Source organism: Ctenopharyngodon idella, chromosome 19, assembly GCF_019924925.1.
Source record: "Ctenopharyngodon idella isolate HZGC_01 chromosome 19, HZGC01, whole genome shotgun sequence".
NCBI lineage: Eukaryota > Metazoa > Chordata > Actinopteri > Cypriniformes > Xenocyprididae > Ctenopharyngodon > Ctenopharyngodon idella.
The window spans coordinates 15,729,093-15,746,684 of NC_067238.1; the positions used below are offsets into that span (position 1 = coordinate 15,729,093).

The 17,592-nt window shown below is 36.5% G+C and overlaps 3 protein-coding genes across 8 annotated transcripts in view; all 3 read right to left on the reverse strand.

Moving 5' to 3' along the window:
• The window catches only part of meaf6 (MYST/Esa1-associated factor 6), a 25,221-nt gene continuing 7,629 nt past the window's right edge, over positions 1–17,592 (reverse strand). Inside the window, exons 7-8 of one of the 4 annotated variants that reach the window (XM_051871518.1) lie at positions 613–646; positions 1–332 (exon numbers count right to left, since the gene is read on the reverse strand). In XM_051871518.1, coding sequence (XP_051727478.1) covers positions 318–332; positions 613–646 — 49 coding nt within the window. In that variant the 3' untranslated portion in view covers positions 1–317. The remainder of the gene's footprint in view (positions 333–612; positions 647–17,592) is intronic. The other 3 variants (XM_051871521.1, XM_051871517.1, XM_051871520.1) reach the window with 3 other exon arrangements.
• On the reverse strand, positions 5,587–11,325 carry LOC127500448 (zinc finger protein RFP-like). 2 transcript variants are annotated; one of them, XM_051871501.1, is made up of 9 exons: positions 11,199–11,325; positions 10,529–10,629; positions 10,015–10,107; positions 9,175–9,764; positions 8,667–8,762; positions 7,597–7,830; positions 7,367–7,505; positions 6,565–6,591; positions 5,587–6,413 (listed from the first exon to the last, which is right to left on the reverse strand). In XM_051871501.1, the coding sequence occupies exons 3-9, from the start codon at positions 10,085–10,087 to the stop codon at positions 5,866–5,868; spliced, it is 1,707 nt and encodes a 568-aa protein (XP_051727461.1). In that variant the 5' UTR covers positions 10,088–10,107; positions 10,529–10,629; positions 11,199–11,325; the 3' UTR covers positions 5,587–5,865. The 2 variants fall into 2 exon arrangements, with proteins under 2 accessions (XP_051727461.1, XP_051727460.1); XM_051871500.1 differs by having other exon boundaries at positions 5,588–6,413; positions 6,565–6,600.
• LOC127500451 (E3 ubiquitin-protein ligase TRIM39-like) overlaps positions 14,217–17,592 on the reverse strand; it is a 5,193-nt gene continuing 1,817 nt past the window's right edge. Inside the window, exons 4-8 of one of the 2 annotated variants that reach the window (XM_051871508.1) lie at positions 16,892–17,125; positions 16,662–16,800; positions 15,835–15,888; positions 15,356–15,382; positions 14,217–15,195 (exon numbers count right to left, since the gene is read on the reverse strand). In XM_051871508.1, the coding sequence (XP_051727468.1) occupies positions 14,648–15,195; positions 15,356–15,382; positions 15,835–15,888; positions 16,662–16,800; positions 16,892–17,125 (1,002 nt within the window). In that variant the 3' untranslated portion in view covers positions 14,217–14,647. The remainder of the gene's footprint in view (positions 15,196–15,355; positions 15,383–15,834; positions 15,889–16,661; positions 16,801–16,891; positions 17,126–17,592) is intronic. The other variant, XM_051871509.1, reaches the window with a different exon arrangement.

Here is a 17,592-nt window from a genome sequence, read left to right on the forward strand (position 1 = left end):
AAACAAAAGTGATGGATATCCAAAAGCAGGAGGGAAAGGTTTGGATCCACTGATACATCATCAATGTAACATCGTAAATAAAAAGATTCCAGCATTATGAGCAGTTCTGGAACATGTCTGAAATACATATCATGCAATAACAGGATCTGAATCCATCAGAGACTAAAAATCACTTGAGAGCTTCACTACGGTCAGGAAAGAAGCAAACACAAGAGTGGAGAAATACTGGGGAAGATCCAGACGTTCTGGACCGGAAAGAATCAGGACTGACTGAACAGGTTTGTGTGAATGTCTGAGAGTGAAACTGAGAGGATCCGTTAGGCCGAGTAATCCTGCAGAATCAAACAAATCAAACTATTACACAGAGAAAAACACTTTGGATAAAAAGATGAAATAATATGTGTGAGAGCTTTGACAATTCAAATTTACATTAAATTATTTTATTAACAAAACTTTTCTCACATTAAGCAGGATAACATCAGAATATGCAAATACTGTCATCACTGATTGGTCTGTAGTGACATCATCTGATACATTCAAACTTCATCATTATTTAATAGTAAATATTTTAAGTTATTTACATGTGTGTGAGAGAAGCACATCTGAACTTACCGCTCTGGGTTTCTTGTTCATCTTCATGTCAAATCTATAAGGAGAAAACAAATCAACCCCATCATGGTCAGATAAACTAATGAACTTGTCTAAAACTCTGCATGCAACTATCTAATGAACCCAACATGTCTATAAAAAATAAATGCAAAACCAAATGAATATTGCAGCAACATTTGCGAATGATGAGGTAGAAGCAAGCAGCACAGCATTCATCCACGCGACGTGGACGGCCCTACGCAGCTAACGGACAGAAGACACGGGAGTGAGAAACAGGAAGTAAAATTGAGACTTACTCAAAGTCATAATCAAACATGCCAGAGGGGCTGAAGGGGGCAGCGTTAGGAAGGAAGAGAGCATCAGAGGTTAGTGCACTAGACCGACCAGCACATCAATCCCATAGTGGACGAGATACCCAGGTGATAAAAAAGTACACTTCTATAATGTACTTAAAGTGCTCTATTTTCGTGCACTAATTTTGTACTTAATACACTAAAAATTCTTCTTTAGTACTTCTTAAGATAATCTTAAGAACATCTAAGTGTACTCAACTGTGCTATTTTGAGACACCATGAAATATGAACTAAAATGTGCTTTTAATATACTATCTCTGTATTTAAAAAATGTATTTAGATACCACTTATAGTACATTTGAACTCATAGTGTACTACAAGTGGTAACTAAATATATGTACAGGAAAGTTTTGGTGTTATATTCTCTCAAATCTGTATGTTACTCAAAAATCTCTAAACTAGAATGACACATTTGATTGGGTAAAAGCATTTTATAGTTTAAATGATAAATTTAACAACATGAGTTTCATTCCAAAGTCACTCAGTTTCCTGAGATGTTGTTGTTTTCATCATTGTAGTCCTTCTTTGCATAGTTTTGATTTTACATCTGAGTAAATTTCAGTGTGTTTGCATTAACACCAGGCCTTTATATTCCCTCCAACAGCAACATTCCTCAATGAAATTTGCATTTGAACAAAACACCCTGACCCAAATGACTGTTCATATGTAAAGGCATGTGTGAGGCAGGATTGAATCATGTACTGAAGCATTAGAATATGGACAGACAATGTTTGTATTAAAAAGTGACATTTGCAGTGCACTATTTTAATGCACAAGCATAGGTTCATTAAAATAGTGCACTGTAAAATTCACTTTTAATAATTCTCACATTAAATATTAACAGGTAGCTTCATATTTGTGTTGCTTTCAAAAGAATACTTTTAATGTATTTTACATTTTTTTGTCAAATGTTTGATGTATTTTTGAATATGAATTGTTTTTGTAAAACCGCTCCTGCTGTGTTTCTTTCAATAAAATGTTTGTTATGTAAATAAAATGACAACTTTCAAATATCATTTGAGGTTTAGTCAGTTTTCTCTTTAAAATACACACACACACGTATCTATGCATTTCTGTAAAAAAACCCAACAGGAAGTGAGATATTTTGAATTTTCTCTGCAAAATTTTGTCAGTTTTTGCCATTTCCACACGTTCTACTTTAACGAACTCCTCCTAGAGCTTTAATCAGATCAATGTCATATTTGGTCAGTCTAATCTAAAGGCCTTTGAGACGTTAAATTGCGAAGATCTTGAGTTTTCATTGAAGGGCGTGTCCGTGGCGGCCTGACAAAGTTCGATGTTTCGCCATGAAACAGGAAGTTGTTGTAACTTGAATATACAATGTCAGATCGTTAAAACACTTGGCTAAGTGCTAATGTATGCGGTTAATGCCGCGAAACAGGAAGTTGTTGTAACTCAGGCATTCAATGTCCGATCTGCTCCAAACTTCACATGTTTGATAACAGTCCTGACCTGAAGACATCTACATGGCAATATTCAGTTATAGTCAAAGCACCACCTTCTGGCAGCAGGAAATGTGGTGCATCAAAATAATTTTGCCATATTTCTCCTCTATTTATCCGCTTAAATGACTATCACCCACTGTTCACAGTTTTCCTAAGGCCACCGGGTGGCAGTGAGCCTGGGTGCGAGGGCCCTTTCATCACTGCTTGCAGCTTTAATTTTGTTTTGTTTTTATGCACAAAAAGTATCCTCGTCGCTTCATAACATTAAAGGGGACTTATTATGCAAAATTTACTTTTGCATGGTGTTTGGCTATAAATGTGTGTTGGCAGTGTGTGTACACAACCACACTATAATGATAAAAATCCAACCACTCTTTTTTTTTAATCCCCATAAATCATAAGCAATGTCTCAGAACAAGCCGTTTCCAGATCCCTGGCAATGTGACGTCACATTAGACACAGGCCCCGCCCATGAATGTTGACAGACACTGCCGTTTTAACATAGAACCACCCTGAGTGAGTTCACAGCGAGTTGTACACAGTCCACCATTGGACATAAATGCCCTGCTCCTTCGGATAACAGAGATCTCTGTCCTCAGAGCTCAGCTAGGCAGTATGCCAGGTTGTTAAGCTCTCTGTGAGCTTCCTTGACTACTACTTTTACAGTACTGGAGTGTTGTTAGGATATTAGAAGGACATTCTTCTGGGCCTCCACTCCCTAGAGCTCCGCCCAGACAGTGAGTCTGAGTTTTTAGTCTTTGAGAAGCCTCCTTGGTAGCTGTTCTGAGCATTGAACACCGATAATCCTCCTCTCACTTTAGAGAGTCACCATATTCAGGCCGCCATCCTTTGAGCTCGGCCAGGCAGTAGTGTCAAGTTGTTAGGCTCTCTGTGAGCCTCCTTGACTACTTCCCTTACAGAGGAGTGAGGCTGAGGCCTCCACACCTAAGAGCTCCACCCGGGCAGCAGTTTCAAGTGGCTTGGCACTTTAAAAAAAAAACAAAAAAAAAGGTGCACCTCCTTGATGGCTATTTTTAAGCATTTCTAGGCCTCCTCTCACTATTGAGAGTTGTCCTTTGAGGCCTCCGCTCCTTAGGTCCGCTTGAATAGATATTCCGAGTTGTAGGCTCTCTGTGAGACTCCTTGGAAGCTGTCCTGACCGTGGAACGTAGTTAGGCCTCCTCTCCCTTCCCTCTCGTCATGTTGAGGCTTCTGTACTTGCATTGGTACTGAGTGGCAGGTTCTCCTCTTTGGTACCCCTGGGTTAGGAATGTTGCTAGGCCTCCTCTCACTATAGAGAGTCGTTCTGTTAGAGGCCTCCGCTCCCCTGAGCTCCACCTGGATAGCAATATCAAGTTGCTTGGCTCTCTGTGAGCCTCCTTGGTAAGCCATCCTGGTGTTGATGTAGCTAGGCCTCCTCTCACTTTAGAGAGGTGTCATGCTGAAGCCTCCATCCTCAGAGCTCAACCAGGTTGTAGTACTGAGTCGTTAGGCTCCCTCTGAGCCTCCTTGGTTACTGCCTGTACTGCAGAGCATTGTTAGGCCTCCTCTTGCAATGTGTGACTAGCTTTCTATACATCTATTTTTGTTTTTGTTTTGTTTTTACAAAAAAATTATGACATTATATTATCGCCAACTTCTATAAAAAGCAGCTGTGCTCAATTTCACAGATCTAAATATATTAAACATAAATTGACATACACTGATCAGGCATAACATTATGACCACTGACAGGTGAAGTGAATAACACTGATTATCTCTTCATCACGGCACCTGTTAATGAGTGGGATATAGTAGGCAGCAAGTGAACATTTTGTCCTCAAAGTTGATGTGTTAGAAGCAGGAAGAATGGACAAGTGTAAGGATTTGAGTGAGTTTGACAAGGGCCAAATTGTGATGGCTAGACGACTGGGTCAGAGCATCTCCAAAACTGCAGCTCTTGTGGGGTGTTCCCGGTCTGTGGGAACACCCCACAGTGTATCGCAGTTTGTTGCGTATGGGGTTGAATAGCCGCAGACCAGTCAGGGTGCCCATGCTGACCCCTGTCCACCGTCAAAAGCGCCAACAGTGGGCACGTGAGCATCAGAACTGGACCACGGAGCAATGGAAGAAGGTGGCCTGGTCTGAAGAATCACATTTTCTTTTACATCACGTGGATGGCAGGGTGCATGTGCATCGTTTACCTGGGGAACACATGGCACCAGGATGCACTATGGGAAGAAGGCAAGCCGGCGGAGGCAGTGTAATGCTTTGGGCAATGTTCTGCTGGGAAACCTTGGGTCCTGCCATCCATGTGGATGTTACTTTGACACGTACTACCTATCTAAGCATTGTTGCAGACCATGTACACCCTTTCATGGAAATGGTATGGTTTGAGGAGCACAACAACGAGTTTGAGGTGTTGACTTGGCCTCCAAATTCCCCAGATCTCAATCCAAACAAGCATCTGTGGGATGTGCTGAACAAACAAATCTGATCCATGGAGGCTCCACCTCACAACTTACAGGACTTAAAGGATCTGCTGCTAATATCTTGGTGCCAGATACCACAGCACACCTTCAGGGGTCTAGTGGAGTCCATGCCTCGACGGGTCAGGGCTGTTTTGGCAGCAAAAGGGGGACCAACACAATATTAGGAAGGTGGTCATAATGTTATGTCTGACCGGTGTAAATATGCATATTCAAAAGAACATTCTCTACTATGTCCTGAAATATTTAAGGTTTCATGTTATAAGGTACTCTTTTATAAGGTTTCATATTTGTATCTTCAGATCAGCACCACCAGATATTTAACAGTCCTATATTTTATTTGAAGATGGACTCAACTGTATCAATAAAAAAGGAGCATTTATATTAATCTAATATGTGCTGAAATTTGTATTTTGAACTTAACTCATTTCTAATTTATTCTATACCGTTCTTATAGTTAAACATACCTAGTTTTGGGGTTAACATTTAACATGGTACCTTGTGTTTTTATTATTATTATTATTATTACCAAGATCATAATATCATGGTGCTTTTGTAGGCACCTTTAAGTACCATAGTGTATGAATATGGTAATCATACAGTTCTGTGATATATATTGAGGTATTACTGTCTGATGTACCACAGTAATATCAAAGAGAATTTTGTAATTGAAATGGTAGAAACAGGCTTGATAGAGTTTATCAAGGTTATCAAAGTGTGGTTTATTTTGATATAAAACAAATTACAGGCAATTTCACTTTGTCAAGTAGAAATTGGAAAAATGGCATGAATAATTATGAAAAGTAAAAAAAAAAAAAAATTGTTAAACAAGCATATTTTTACATTATAGTTTGCAATTATAGCTAGAAATGACATTTTAACAAATGAAAAAAAAATATCAAAACGTTTTTAGATTTTTAATTTTATAAATCATTAGTTTCACTGTGTATATCATATTAGGGTGTAAATTCATTTATTGTAATTGACAGGTGTGATGATCAGTGGAGTTGAGTTTGTACCTCCATTATTAGGTTCTGGGCTAAAATATGGATAGAGTTTCCCAGTGAAATACTGACCAGTGAAAGAGTAGATATGAGATCGGGACTCCACATTATAAAAGGAGACCAGACCCTCCTCATAATCCACAAACACACCGACCCGCTGCGGCTTCACTCTCAGACACAGAGAGACAGGAGGATCATCACAGGCCCAATATTGATTCCCACTGCTCAGAACCACAGTCCAGAATCCATTACTGGGACTCAGTGTGATCTTTCCTTTCCTGTTAATGTATTCTCTGGCCACTCCTAAAACCCAGTCAGTCTTTCCCTTCACCTGCACCTCAAAATAAAATCTCCCTGAGGAGAATCCCTCATTTCCCAGGACACCTACACATGTATCAAATCTCTCTGGTTTGTTTGGGAGTTTCTGCTCAGTGTATTCATGTCTCACTTGTTTTCCATCATCAGACAGGATGAGTTCAGGATGAGCTGTATCAGGATCCAGGGTCACATCCACTGAGAAAACAGAGAATATGACTCACAAATTCAAAATACAGATATTTTGTGATGTTTTAATATTTAATCCACTTTAATAATCATCCTGTAGGTCAGTAATGAAGCTGTAATCTATGAATGTAATCTAGAGTAGTTCAGACACACACTGTACCTTCATACTGCTGCATCCTCTTCAGCTCTGCAGAGACTAATGACAATTAAACATCATCAGATCTTTGACATGATTTATGGGTGGAATAATAAACAAGATTTAAGGTTATATTAAGAATTGTATACAACATCATGTTTTATCTGATCAGTGTTTGAACTCTAAATATTCCTGCTTTTTAGAACATCTTTGTGATTGTTTTGTGAAACATTTTATGATATTTTTATTTTATATATTTTTATGCCTAATGTTATTCATCTCAGTTTAAGAGTGGATTAGTGTTGTGGTTATTTAGTGAAGACAAAACTATAACAATTAAACTTTAATAAAATTAAAATTAAAACCCAGCACTGCAAAGCTGTTTGAGCTACAGGTCTGAAATTCATCTCTAAAGAACAACAAGTTTGCATCTTAAATCCATGATGTCAATTGATTTGATTTTCTTCTGCTAAACTGAATTTATCTGACACATAATCACAACATTTAGATGAGACAGCTGAAAAGACCAACAGCTAATGGCAGAAAATGAATGTTTCTCTCTGTAGTTTCTCATCTAAACATGTTCGTAGATGTACTAAAGCCTCATGTTTGTGGTTACAGTGATGAAGCTTCTAGTACAAAATTAATTTACTGCCTGTTTTCTGAAATTAGAGCTGAAAATGAGCTGCTCTCTTCAAGAAGAACTGTGAGCTGATGATAATGAGCTACAAACACATGATCACATACTTCTCTTATTTCAGCTTGAACCAGATTCATTCTTATTCATGTACAGTATCTGTATACATAGTATTTGATATTGTCGTACCAGTTAGTGTGAGTTTCTCCTGTAGAGTGTCCTGCAGTTGAGTCAGAGCTCTCCTCAGAGGCTCCAGACTCTCATCAGTCTTCACACTGATCTCAGACCAGTTCCTGGTGTTTCTAGAGCTGCACCGGGATGAGTAAATCTACAGCAGGAGAGAGGAGAAATCCTTCAGCATGGGGAGTGTTATGGTGTCATATACTGCATTATCATTGATCAGAGAGATGTTGACTGACCTGTAGGAGGTGGAGGTGATCTTCAGTGTGTGAGAGCTGCTCCAGCTCAGTGTTTCTCATCTTTAGCTCAGTGATCTCCTGCTCCAGCTCTTCAATGAGCTCTTCCTCCTGTTTCTCTGCTGCTTTCTGCTGCTCCTCCATCATCTCCAGCAGTTCAGTCTGACATCTCTCAATGGAGCGGATGAGATCAGTGAAGAGCTCGACACGGGCTGCTTTCTCCTTCTCTGTGTTTCTCTGCTCAACCAGGTCAATCAACACATTATTAGTGGTGTTTGATAAGGCAAGACTCAGTGTAACTATTGCTCATACTTTTTCATAAAACATGAAGTATTTCCATCAGCTGAAGTATTAAGTTCATCCTGCACTGTTTGCACTGAATGATTCCTCAAATCATGTGTCTAGTTGAGGAGAAATGTGTTATTACTTCACTAAGTGATCATGTAATCACAGCCGTGTCGATATTCAGAGCAACAGCGAGATTGTGAGTGTGATATTGTTTTTATACAACAATTCAATAAACAATTCAAAAAAGAAGTTGGTAACACTTTACAATAAGGTTCATTAGTTAAACAGTAGTTAATGTATTAACTAACATGAACTGACCATGAGCAATACATTTGTTACTGTATTTACTAATCTTCGTTAACGTTAGTTAATGAAAATACAGTTGTTCATTGTTTATTCATGTTAGTTCACAGTGCATTAACTAATGTTAACAAGATTTTAATAATGTATTAGTAAATGTTGAAATTAACAAAGATTAATAAATGCTGTAGAAGTGCAGTTCATTATTAGTTCATGTTAACTAGTTAACTAATGTTAACTAATGAACCTTATTGTAAAGTGTTACCAAGTTATTATAAAGTAACTGAAATTTTAGACATATTATTGTCAGTTACCTTGTTGGTATTTGTTCTGAACACCAAAAAGAGTTTCAAACAACTCAAACAAAACAAACAGTATAAAGTCCCAGTGTTGTTGGACTGTATATCAGGACTCTTGGAGAACCGAAACTAAATGATGAGTAATAAAATATTTAAATTAATTAAATTAAATTATTTTAAACACACTTTTCTGACTTCTGCTGAGTGTTTGACATCTTGAATCTTCTTGATTCTGTCCTGGATCATCTGCTGTGTGTCTTTCTGTGTCTTCATCAGTTGATTCTATAGACAGAGAAGGTGAACATGATTTCACCAAATACAACATGTTCCTGTATCAACATCTTTGTTGATCCTCGAACAACATTCCAATCAACCAATCAGATTTGAGGGACAAAATTACAGTTTATGTCAAATTTGGCTTACAACCAGGGTTTGGTGCTTCTACTGTACATCAGTTTCACCATCATTTCCCTCTGATTTTAGGGATAAGTTATGGGTAGGGGTAGAGAAAGGGTTAGGACCACATTTTCGGACAGGAATGTTGTTCCAGGATCAACAAAATATGTTGATCCAGGAACATGTTGGACTTAAGGAATCACAGTGACCAGATATTTGATTCATTTTTTCACAAAATTAAAAATTTTGGTTCCTCATGATATGAGCCCTTTAAAATATTTTTTTTAGTAACTTCTACCTTCTTCTCTTCACTCTCCTCTTCTATAGGAACAGTGTTGTGGTTCTTGTGGTCTGTTACATCACACACCAGACACACAGTTGTCTGATCATCTCTACAGAACAGCTCCAGAGGTCTCTCATGTTTCTGACATATATAGTCCCCCAGATTCCTCACAGGATTGATCAGTTTGTGTTTCTTTAAACCTGCCACTCTCAAATGAGGCTCCAGGTGAGTTTCACAGTAAGAGCTCTGACACACCAGACACGACTTCAGGGCTTTCAGCTTTCTTTCCACACAGAAGTCACACAGAACTTCAGGTTTTTTCGGAACTTCAGGTTTTTTCAGAACTTCAGGTTTTTTCTCAGTACTTTTCTTTTTATAGTGATCTACAACTTCTCGGAGTGTGGTATTAATCTTGAGATCAGGTCTGATCTTGAATGTTTTTTTACAATATGGACAGTTGCAGGTCTGGCTGTTGTCCCAGCACTTATTCAGACAGGTCTCGCAGAAGTTGTGTCCACATGGAGTGGTGACTGGATCAGTGAACACATCCAGACATATAGAGCACTGAAGCTCCTCAGTCAGTGGACCTCTAGAGGATGACATCCCTGTAAAGAGAAATGATGAAGATAAATCATGTGCAAGAGATCATGTACAGTCAGTTAGTCATTACGGCAAAATGAACACAGACAAGCTGATCAGTACCGTAATGTGAAGCTCATTACATGACCACCAAATAAATAAATACATAAATGAAATATATTGATTCGAGCTCAGATTATTTTATCATCTTATTTGAAGTACAACAATACTACAGCAATATTAATTCTATTCATTCTTTTTTGGTTATTGACTTACATGGAGGTGTGTGCTCAATACTCTGTCTCCTGGTTTTTCTTGGTTTTGTTGATGTTGGTGAAGATTCTGCCATTGTTCTTTCTCTCTTCAAGCCTTTTCAATAAAAAAACCACATTGTTTTTCACCTTATAAATTATGACCAATGGTCTGATAAGAAACCGTCAGGATTATGTTATGTGTTAGTTTCATTCCTGTGTGCTTGTTTCCTGTGCTTCAGTTCAGTGTAGTCTGCATTCGAGTTAGTCTCCTTTGTTACTGATTACATTCAGGTGTCTGTCATTATGTTCCCTGTGTGTTTAGACCCCCTGTCTCATCCAGTTCTCGTCTAAGTTTAGTGTGTGTATTGCTACCCGTTCACTGTTCTTTGGATAAATAAACCTTTTTGTTGGAATTATTATTCTATTATAAGCAGATCTTCTTTCTGCTTTCCTGCAACCCACCTTGACAGAAACATCTAAGTCCATTTGCTCCTAGTAGTGTGTATTTGGTCACTGATGTTTAAATGAAATCTTACCTCAAGAGTCAGTTTGGTTACTTATTCTTCATACTATAGGTAATTTCAAAGAGCACACAGTCCATTCACTCTTGTGAACAACTCTTCACTGTGATTAATCTCTGAAAGAGAATGACATTCAAGTTATTTAAATAATTTATTTTCTCTCAAACTTAAATTGGTTCATGGCAGTAAATCAATATTTACAATCATTTTTTGAAACACAGTGAGAGACTCATAAACTCACTGAACAATCTGAACTTTGACCTGCTGTTTAGATTAACGAAAGTATAGTAAAAGCGAAATATTTTCTAACAAATATATATATGTGTGTGTTTTTATGAATCTCTCCACAAAATATATTAAATGTAGTTTAATGTAAATGTGATTTTCAGCTGCAGTTTAGCAGGTTTGTGTTCAGTCTCTCTTCAGTCTTCAGTCTTTCTTTTAATTCCTGTTTCTCTTTAGACTTAATGTTGTGTGACAAAATGACAGAAACACCAAACTTTGCTTTACAGCCAGTCAAATTACATAATTTTAATACCATTTCCAACTAAAGTAGTTGAATATTTGACATGCTTAAACCTAATTTTGCTCAACTAATGTCCAGTTTGACATAAACCCTACTAAACCAGATCATTTCTATTAGAAACCTGTTCAGCTCAATCTCTCTTATATTTCTATCTCTTACCTGTGAGTATCAGATGTGTCCACAAGACTCTCTGAACGGCTCAATAAATATTCTGTTGTTTAAAGAGGTTGATCGTTTCAGGTGTCCATATTGCTGTTGATAAAGTTAGCTTCACTTTCTCTGAATCTGAACTGCTGTGACGTCAGAGCTCCTCCTGTATTTACACATTAATGTGTCACTGTATTCAGTGTATCATGACTGATGTTTTCAGATTAGTCTCAGTGTTTGTATACTGTATATATAGCCTATAGAAGAAGAAATTGAAATTGCATGAATTTCTAAATGTCTTTTTGTTCCACAGAAGAAAGTCCCTCAGGTCACTCAGCTTCACAGTGATAATAGGAAAATTAATGGACAGAGATTGTTTTAGAGTTAAAGATTTTTTTAGATTGTTTTAAAGTTATTATCGAGCTAAAGTAAGTTTTTGATGGAATCACTTCCGCTGCAAAAATTGTTAATTATTAACTCGAGGGCCGCTTAAATGACACCTTTTTAACTGAAAAAAAGAAGACTTTTAATGTGTTCTTGCCGTTCATTTACGTGTTTAGTCTATATGAGTTTGAATGTGTATGTGCGCAGACGTTTAGTCTTTTTTACAAAGTGACATTGCCAAATTACTTGTCTGGTCCGCATAATACAGCATTATTAGTCGTTTCCGCGGATCCATGTGAACTGGAATCATTTTGATAACGTTTTATCTATACATAGGGAAAGGAAATGGAAGGAGGGGATAGTTTAGTTCCAACCTAATTAGTTTGACGGGGTCAGTAGATATTAGTGGATCATCAGGACTGAAGCTCTGGACCAGCTGAGAGTCGAGACTGGCTCCTTTGCTCAACTCTTGGTATTGCAGGGCTTTATATTGGTATCAGTATGGACCACTAAATTTTAAATGCTGCCATAATTTGATTGCCCTTTGCTGTATTTTTAGGTTTGGTGGAAATTCCTAATTCTGCCCTGAATGTTTTATTTGTGATATGCTGGTGGACGTGCAGGATATTTTTACAGAATTCTGGGTCTCAATTAGACATTTGTCCCATTTGTTGAATTCTTGAATTGGATTTGACAATGGACCTCACACCTCACTGCTATACAATTCTAGCAGAAATCTCTATAGGACATTGCCATTTTGTGGCATAAAAGGTGTGAGCTTTATCTCTCAGCTCATTCTCTGCGGGTTAAAGTTTCCAGTGGAGGTGATTTTTGGACTTATAGATAGTTATGTTGTGATGAGTGAGATATGTGATATTAGTTCCTACATGCAAATATTTTACCTTTATTTTGGACATGTTTTTCAATTAGATTATAACATGTACAGTAGGACTGATCAGAGGTGCTTTAATTTGGTAAAAATAGAAATTTGACTTCTCAAGACATTGTGTGTCATGATGAAGTCTAAGAGTTTTTTTTTTACAGAATATCTTTCTCAGGTTGCTGCTCACACAAATTGCCTCTGTAATTATTATGGTCAGATTCATCTCTATTTTTAAAAATTGGTATATTCAGTCCTTGATTTCAGATGTCAGGGAAGTGACCAACACTCAGAACCATATTGAATAATTTCAGGTCCAGATGCTTTTTAAGGTTTAATGGTTTTAATTTTGTCTTGAGTTCCTTTACATTAATGATGAAGTCTAATGGACTTTGGTTTTCTTTAATTGCCAGTATTTAATTGCTAGTATTTCCAATTGGTAATGGGTTCCCATATTTTTCCATTTTTAATTGCCAATTCTTCATGTTTTTTTTTGTTTTTTTTTTTTCAGGTTTTTCCCAAATGTCCCAAAATTGGTTTGTATTGAATGACTTGTTATTGTCAGTTGTTTTGGGGTATATTGTGTTTTTTTGGTTCTGAGTGTATGTTTGTGTTTTAGTGTTTCACGTTAAAGTCTCTGTATTATCAGTTTTCTTCAAAAAAATAAAAAAGTGTTCTATTAATGAAATAATTAAAATAATTGATGATACACAAATGTTTTAATAAATCAAACGTTTATTTGTCTACTTTCCTTGTATATATGCATTACAAAAGATTGCAAAACAAACCCTAAACTAATTTAGATCTGCTGTAAAGTATATTCCAGTCTGAACCTTCACTCCCCATATATCTCTCCAGACCATGTGAAAATTATATTTTCAGACAGAGAACGAATATTTCACATAAGATTTGCTACTTTCTAAGCATAACTTTTGGTCAGAGTTTGTTTGGGCCTTCAGCTGTCCGTCCTGTAGCCTTTCTCTCCTCATCTATTGCATCTGAAATCACATAGTCTGAATAGGTTCTACATTTAAGAACTTCATGACTGTTCAAAAATTATGCATGTGTAGTCAGAAATGTATCCAAAAATACGTTTGAGTCAAAATTCAATATATGAAATGATTATGGGTCAATTTGACACCCTTTATGCATTCTTGGGTTAAAGAGAAAGTTTTCTGTTCTTTCCATCAGGATTCACAACAATGTGAGAATGTGTGACTAGCTTTGTAACTTCTGTTTACACAATGATTTACACATGATTTTTTAAAGTATAACTACTTTTAAAACCAGCTGTCCATAGACAATAACTCAATTTTCATATTAAAATATTTTGTAGATAAACAGAAAAATAAATATGTATATTTAAAAAAAAAAAAAAAAATCAACTCTATTACATCCAGAAGGGGAAAAAAATACACATCATTTATAAGGTTTCGAATTTGTGTCTCTACTTCATATCAGCACCATCAGATATTTATCAGTCTTATTTTACAATAAATTATAAGTGTATCATTTTTTTTTCTTTTAAAAACCATTTGAATGGATCTAATTTGTCTTTAGAAATTTACTCACTTCTAAATTATTCTACTTTCTTATGGTAAAATTTATCTGGTTTTACCGTGGTGTAAAAATTTGACATGGTACCATGGTAATACCATGTTTTTTTTTTTTATACCATTATTATAATATCATGGAGAGTTTTTTTTATTTATTTATTTTTTGGTACCTTGAAGTCACGGGCTGGTGATGTGCTGCTTGGCACAACGAACATTCAAACAGTCTTTATTTACAAACCAAAAAAACTCAGAATACAGAAACAGGCAAAAGATTAAGTTAACCAAACTTCACTCATACATTGACGAGGACCGTCAAATAAACTGAGAACAAAGAGGAACTTAAATACACAGTGATAATGATAATCTGCTGTACCGTAATATTACAGAACATCTTATATTGAGATGGTAGAAACAGCCTTGGAAATGGCATGAGCAGTTATGAAATGTTGAAAAGCATAATTTGTTGAAACAAGCATTACATTTTTTGTTAAAATTACAGATTATTAATTACAGATTCATTTTAAAAACAAATGAAAAAATGCATCCTTCATCCTTTGAACAGCAGCACATAGATAATGTTTTCAGAATTGTAATTATAAAAATCATTATTTTCATCAAGTATTTCATATTGGGGTATAAATTCATTTATTGTATTTGACAGGTGTGATGATCAGTGGAGTTGAGTTTTTACCTCCATCATTAAATTCTGGGCTAAAATATGGATAGAGTTTCTCAGTGAAAGACTGACCAGTGTAAGAGTAGATATGAGAGCTGGACTCCACATCATAAAAGGAGACCAGACCCTCCTCATAATCCACAAACACACCGACCCGCTGCGGCTTCACTCTCAGACACAGAGAGACAGGAGAAGCAGAGAGAGCCGCATATTCATTCCCATTCCTCAGCCATACAGTCCAGAATCCATTTCTGGGACTCAGTGTGATCTCTCCCTTCCTGTTAATGGATTCTCTGGCCACTCCTAAAGTCCATTTAGTCTTTCCCTTCACCTGCACCTCAAAATAAAATCTCCCTGAGGAGAATCCCTCCTTTCCCAGGACATCTACACTTCTATCAAATCTCTCTGGTTTGTTTGGGAGTTTCTGTCTAATGTCTCCATGTCTCACTTGTTTTCCATCATTAGACAGGATGAGTTTAGGATGAGCTGTATCAGGATCCAGAGTCACATCCACTGAGAAAACAGAGAATATGAATTTTTACAGAAAAACTTTTTACAGATATTTTGTGATGATATTTTTAATATTTAATCAGTGTTTTAATCATCCTGTAGGTCAGTGATGAAGCTGTGAGTATATGAATGTAATCTAGTGTAGCTCAGACACACACTGTACCTTCATACTGCTGCATCCTCTTCAGATCTGTAGAGACACATGACAATAAAACATCATCAGATCTTTGACATGTTTTATGTGTGGAATTATAGACAAACATTAAGGTTATATTATCATCTGATTATGCAGCAAATACAACATTTTAAAACTGTAACTTTAAAAAAAAAAAAAAAAACTTTAAATTAAAGCCCAGTGCTGCTATAGGCTCTTTAAGCTAAAAGCCAGACATTTCAAACACACACACACACCCTTGTTTATACTACTTTGTGGGGTCCAAAGTAATATAAACAACATTTTACAACATTGTTGGGTCCTTTAGTCGAACCCCACAAAGATCTTTTGGATCACCTTAAAAATCATTTATATGAATGTAATGAATGTGTGTGTGTTATATATATATATGTTATATATATAAGAATGTTAAATGTCTTAAAGGGTTAGTTCACACAAAAATGAAAATTCAGTCATTAATTACTTACCCTCATGTCGTTCCACACCCGTAAGACCTTCATTCATCTTCGGAACACAAACCACTGATTTGAAACAAAAGATTCGTAAAGCTTCGAAGCTTCATGAAGCAGTGTTTAGAAATCACCCATCACTAGATATTTTGAATAAAGTTGCTATTTGTTTTTTTGTTTTTTTGGTGCACAAAAAGTATTTTCGTCGCTTCATAACATTAAGGTTGAACCAGTGTACTCGCACAAACTGTTTTAAATATGTTTTTAGTAGCTTTCTGGGCATTGAAAAAGGAAATTATCTTTCTGGCAATGGCCTCACTGAGCCATCAGATTTTATCAAAAATATCTTAATTTGTGTTCTGAAGATGAAAGAAGGTCTTACGGGTGTGGAACGATATGAGGGTGAGTAATTAATGACAATTTTTATTTTTGGGTGAACTAACCCTTTAGGTTTCTATTTATAAGTTTATATATATATATATAAGAAAGTTAGAATTACATTAGGTTCCTGTGACAGGTAGGTTTAGGTATAGTGTAGGGCAGGACGATAGTGAAAGGTTCCATATCATTCGTACTTTGTGGGGTCTTCTTGACCCCACACACACCCCTCTTCTCAGGAAGAATACATTCCCTATGATATAATGCTATAATATATATGATATGATATAATTAGATAATATTCAATATGATTTAACATTTATGATTACAAATAACTCGTTCTGATCAGATATTTAATCATCTAATTACATATGATCATTTTGTAATTGGATTAAGCTATCATAGATCACAATGCAAGTTTCAATAGTCATAAAATTTATTCCCTTGAATAGCGCAGAAGAACGTACCAGTTAGTGTGAGTTTCTCCTGTAGAGTGTCCTGCAGTTGAGTCAGAGCTCTCCTCAGAGTCTCCAGACTCTCATCAGTCTTCACACTGATCTCAGACCAGTTCCTGGTGTTTCTAGAGCTGCACAGGGATGAGTAAATCTACAGCAGGAGAGAGGAGAAATCCTTCAGCATGGGGAGTGTTATGGTGTCATATACTGCATTATCATTGATCAGAGAGATGTTGACTGACCTGTAGGAGGTGGAGGTGATCTTCAGTGTGTGAGAGCTGCTCCAGCTCAGTGTTTCTCATCTTTAGCTCAGTGATCTCCTGCTCCAGCTCTTCAATGAGCTCTTCCTCCTGTTTCTCTGCTGCTTTCTGCTGCTCCTCCATCATCTCCAGCAGTTCAGTCTGACATCTCTCAATCGAGTTGATGAGATCAGTGAAGAGCTCGACACGGGCTGCTTTCTCCTTCTCTGTGTTTCTCTGCTCAACCAGGACAATCAACTCATTATTAGTGGTGTTTGATAAGACAAGAATCAGTGTTACTATTGCTCATAATTCATAAGTGTTTTAAGGGGTTTTCAAAATCTCTCAACTGAAGTATTAAACTTCATCCTGTACGGTTTGCACTGAATGATTCTTCAAATCATGTGTCTTGTTGAGGAGAGATGTGTTATTACTTCACTAAGTGATCAGGTAATCACAGACATGTTGATATTCAGACCAACAGTGCAACTGTGAATGTGATATTACATTTATACAACAACTTAATAAAGAAGTTACTATAAAATAACTTACATTTTGAATTTACATTCAAATTATTGTCAGTTACCTTGTCTGTAATTACTTAGACCACCAGAAAGAGTTTAAAATAACTTGCACTGTAGAGGTGAATGAATCAGAGTTTTTGAACAAATCATTAGAGCGAATGTTTATGCGAAATTTATACA

Coding starts and splice junctions, on each gene's coding strand:
- LOC127500448 (XM_051871500.1), bottom strand. CDS start 10,087: ATGGCAGAATCTTCACCAACATCAACAAAACCAAGAAAAACCAGGAGA. Junction 7,831..8,666: donor ACTCAGCAGAAGTCAGAAAA/GTGTGTTTAAAA, acceptor CTGGTTGAGCAG/AGAAACACAGAGAAGGAGAA. Junction 6,414..6,564: donor GAGGATGCAGCAGTATGAAG/GTACAGTGTGTG, acceptor CTGTTTTCTCAG/TGGATGTGACCCTGGATCCT.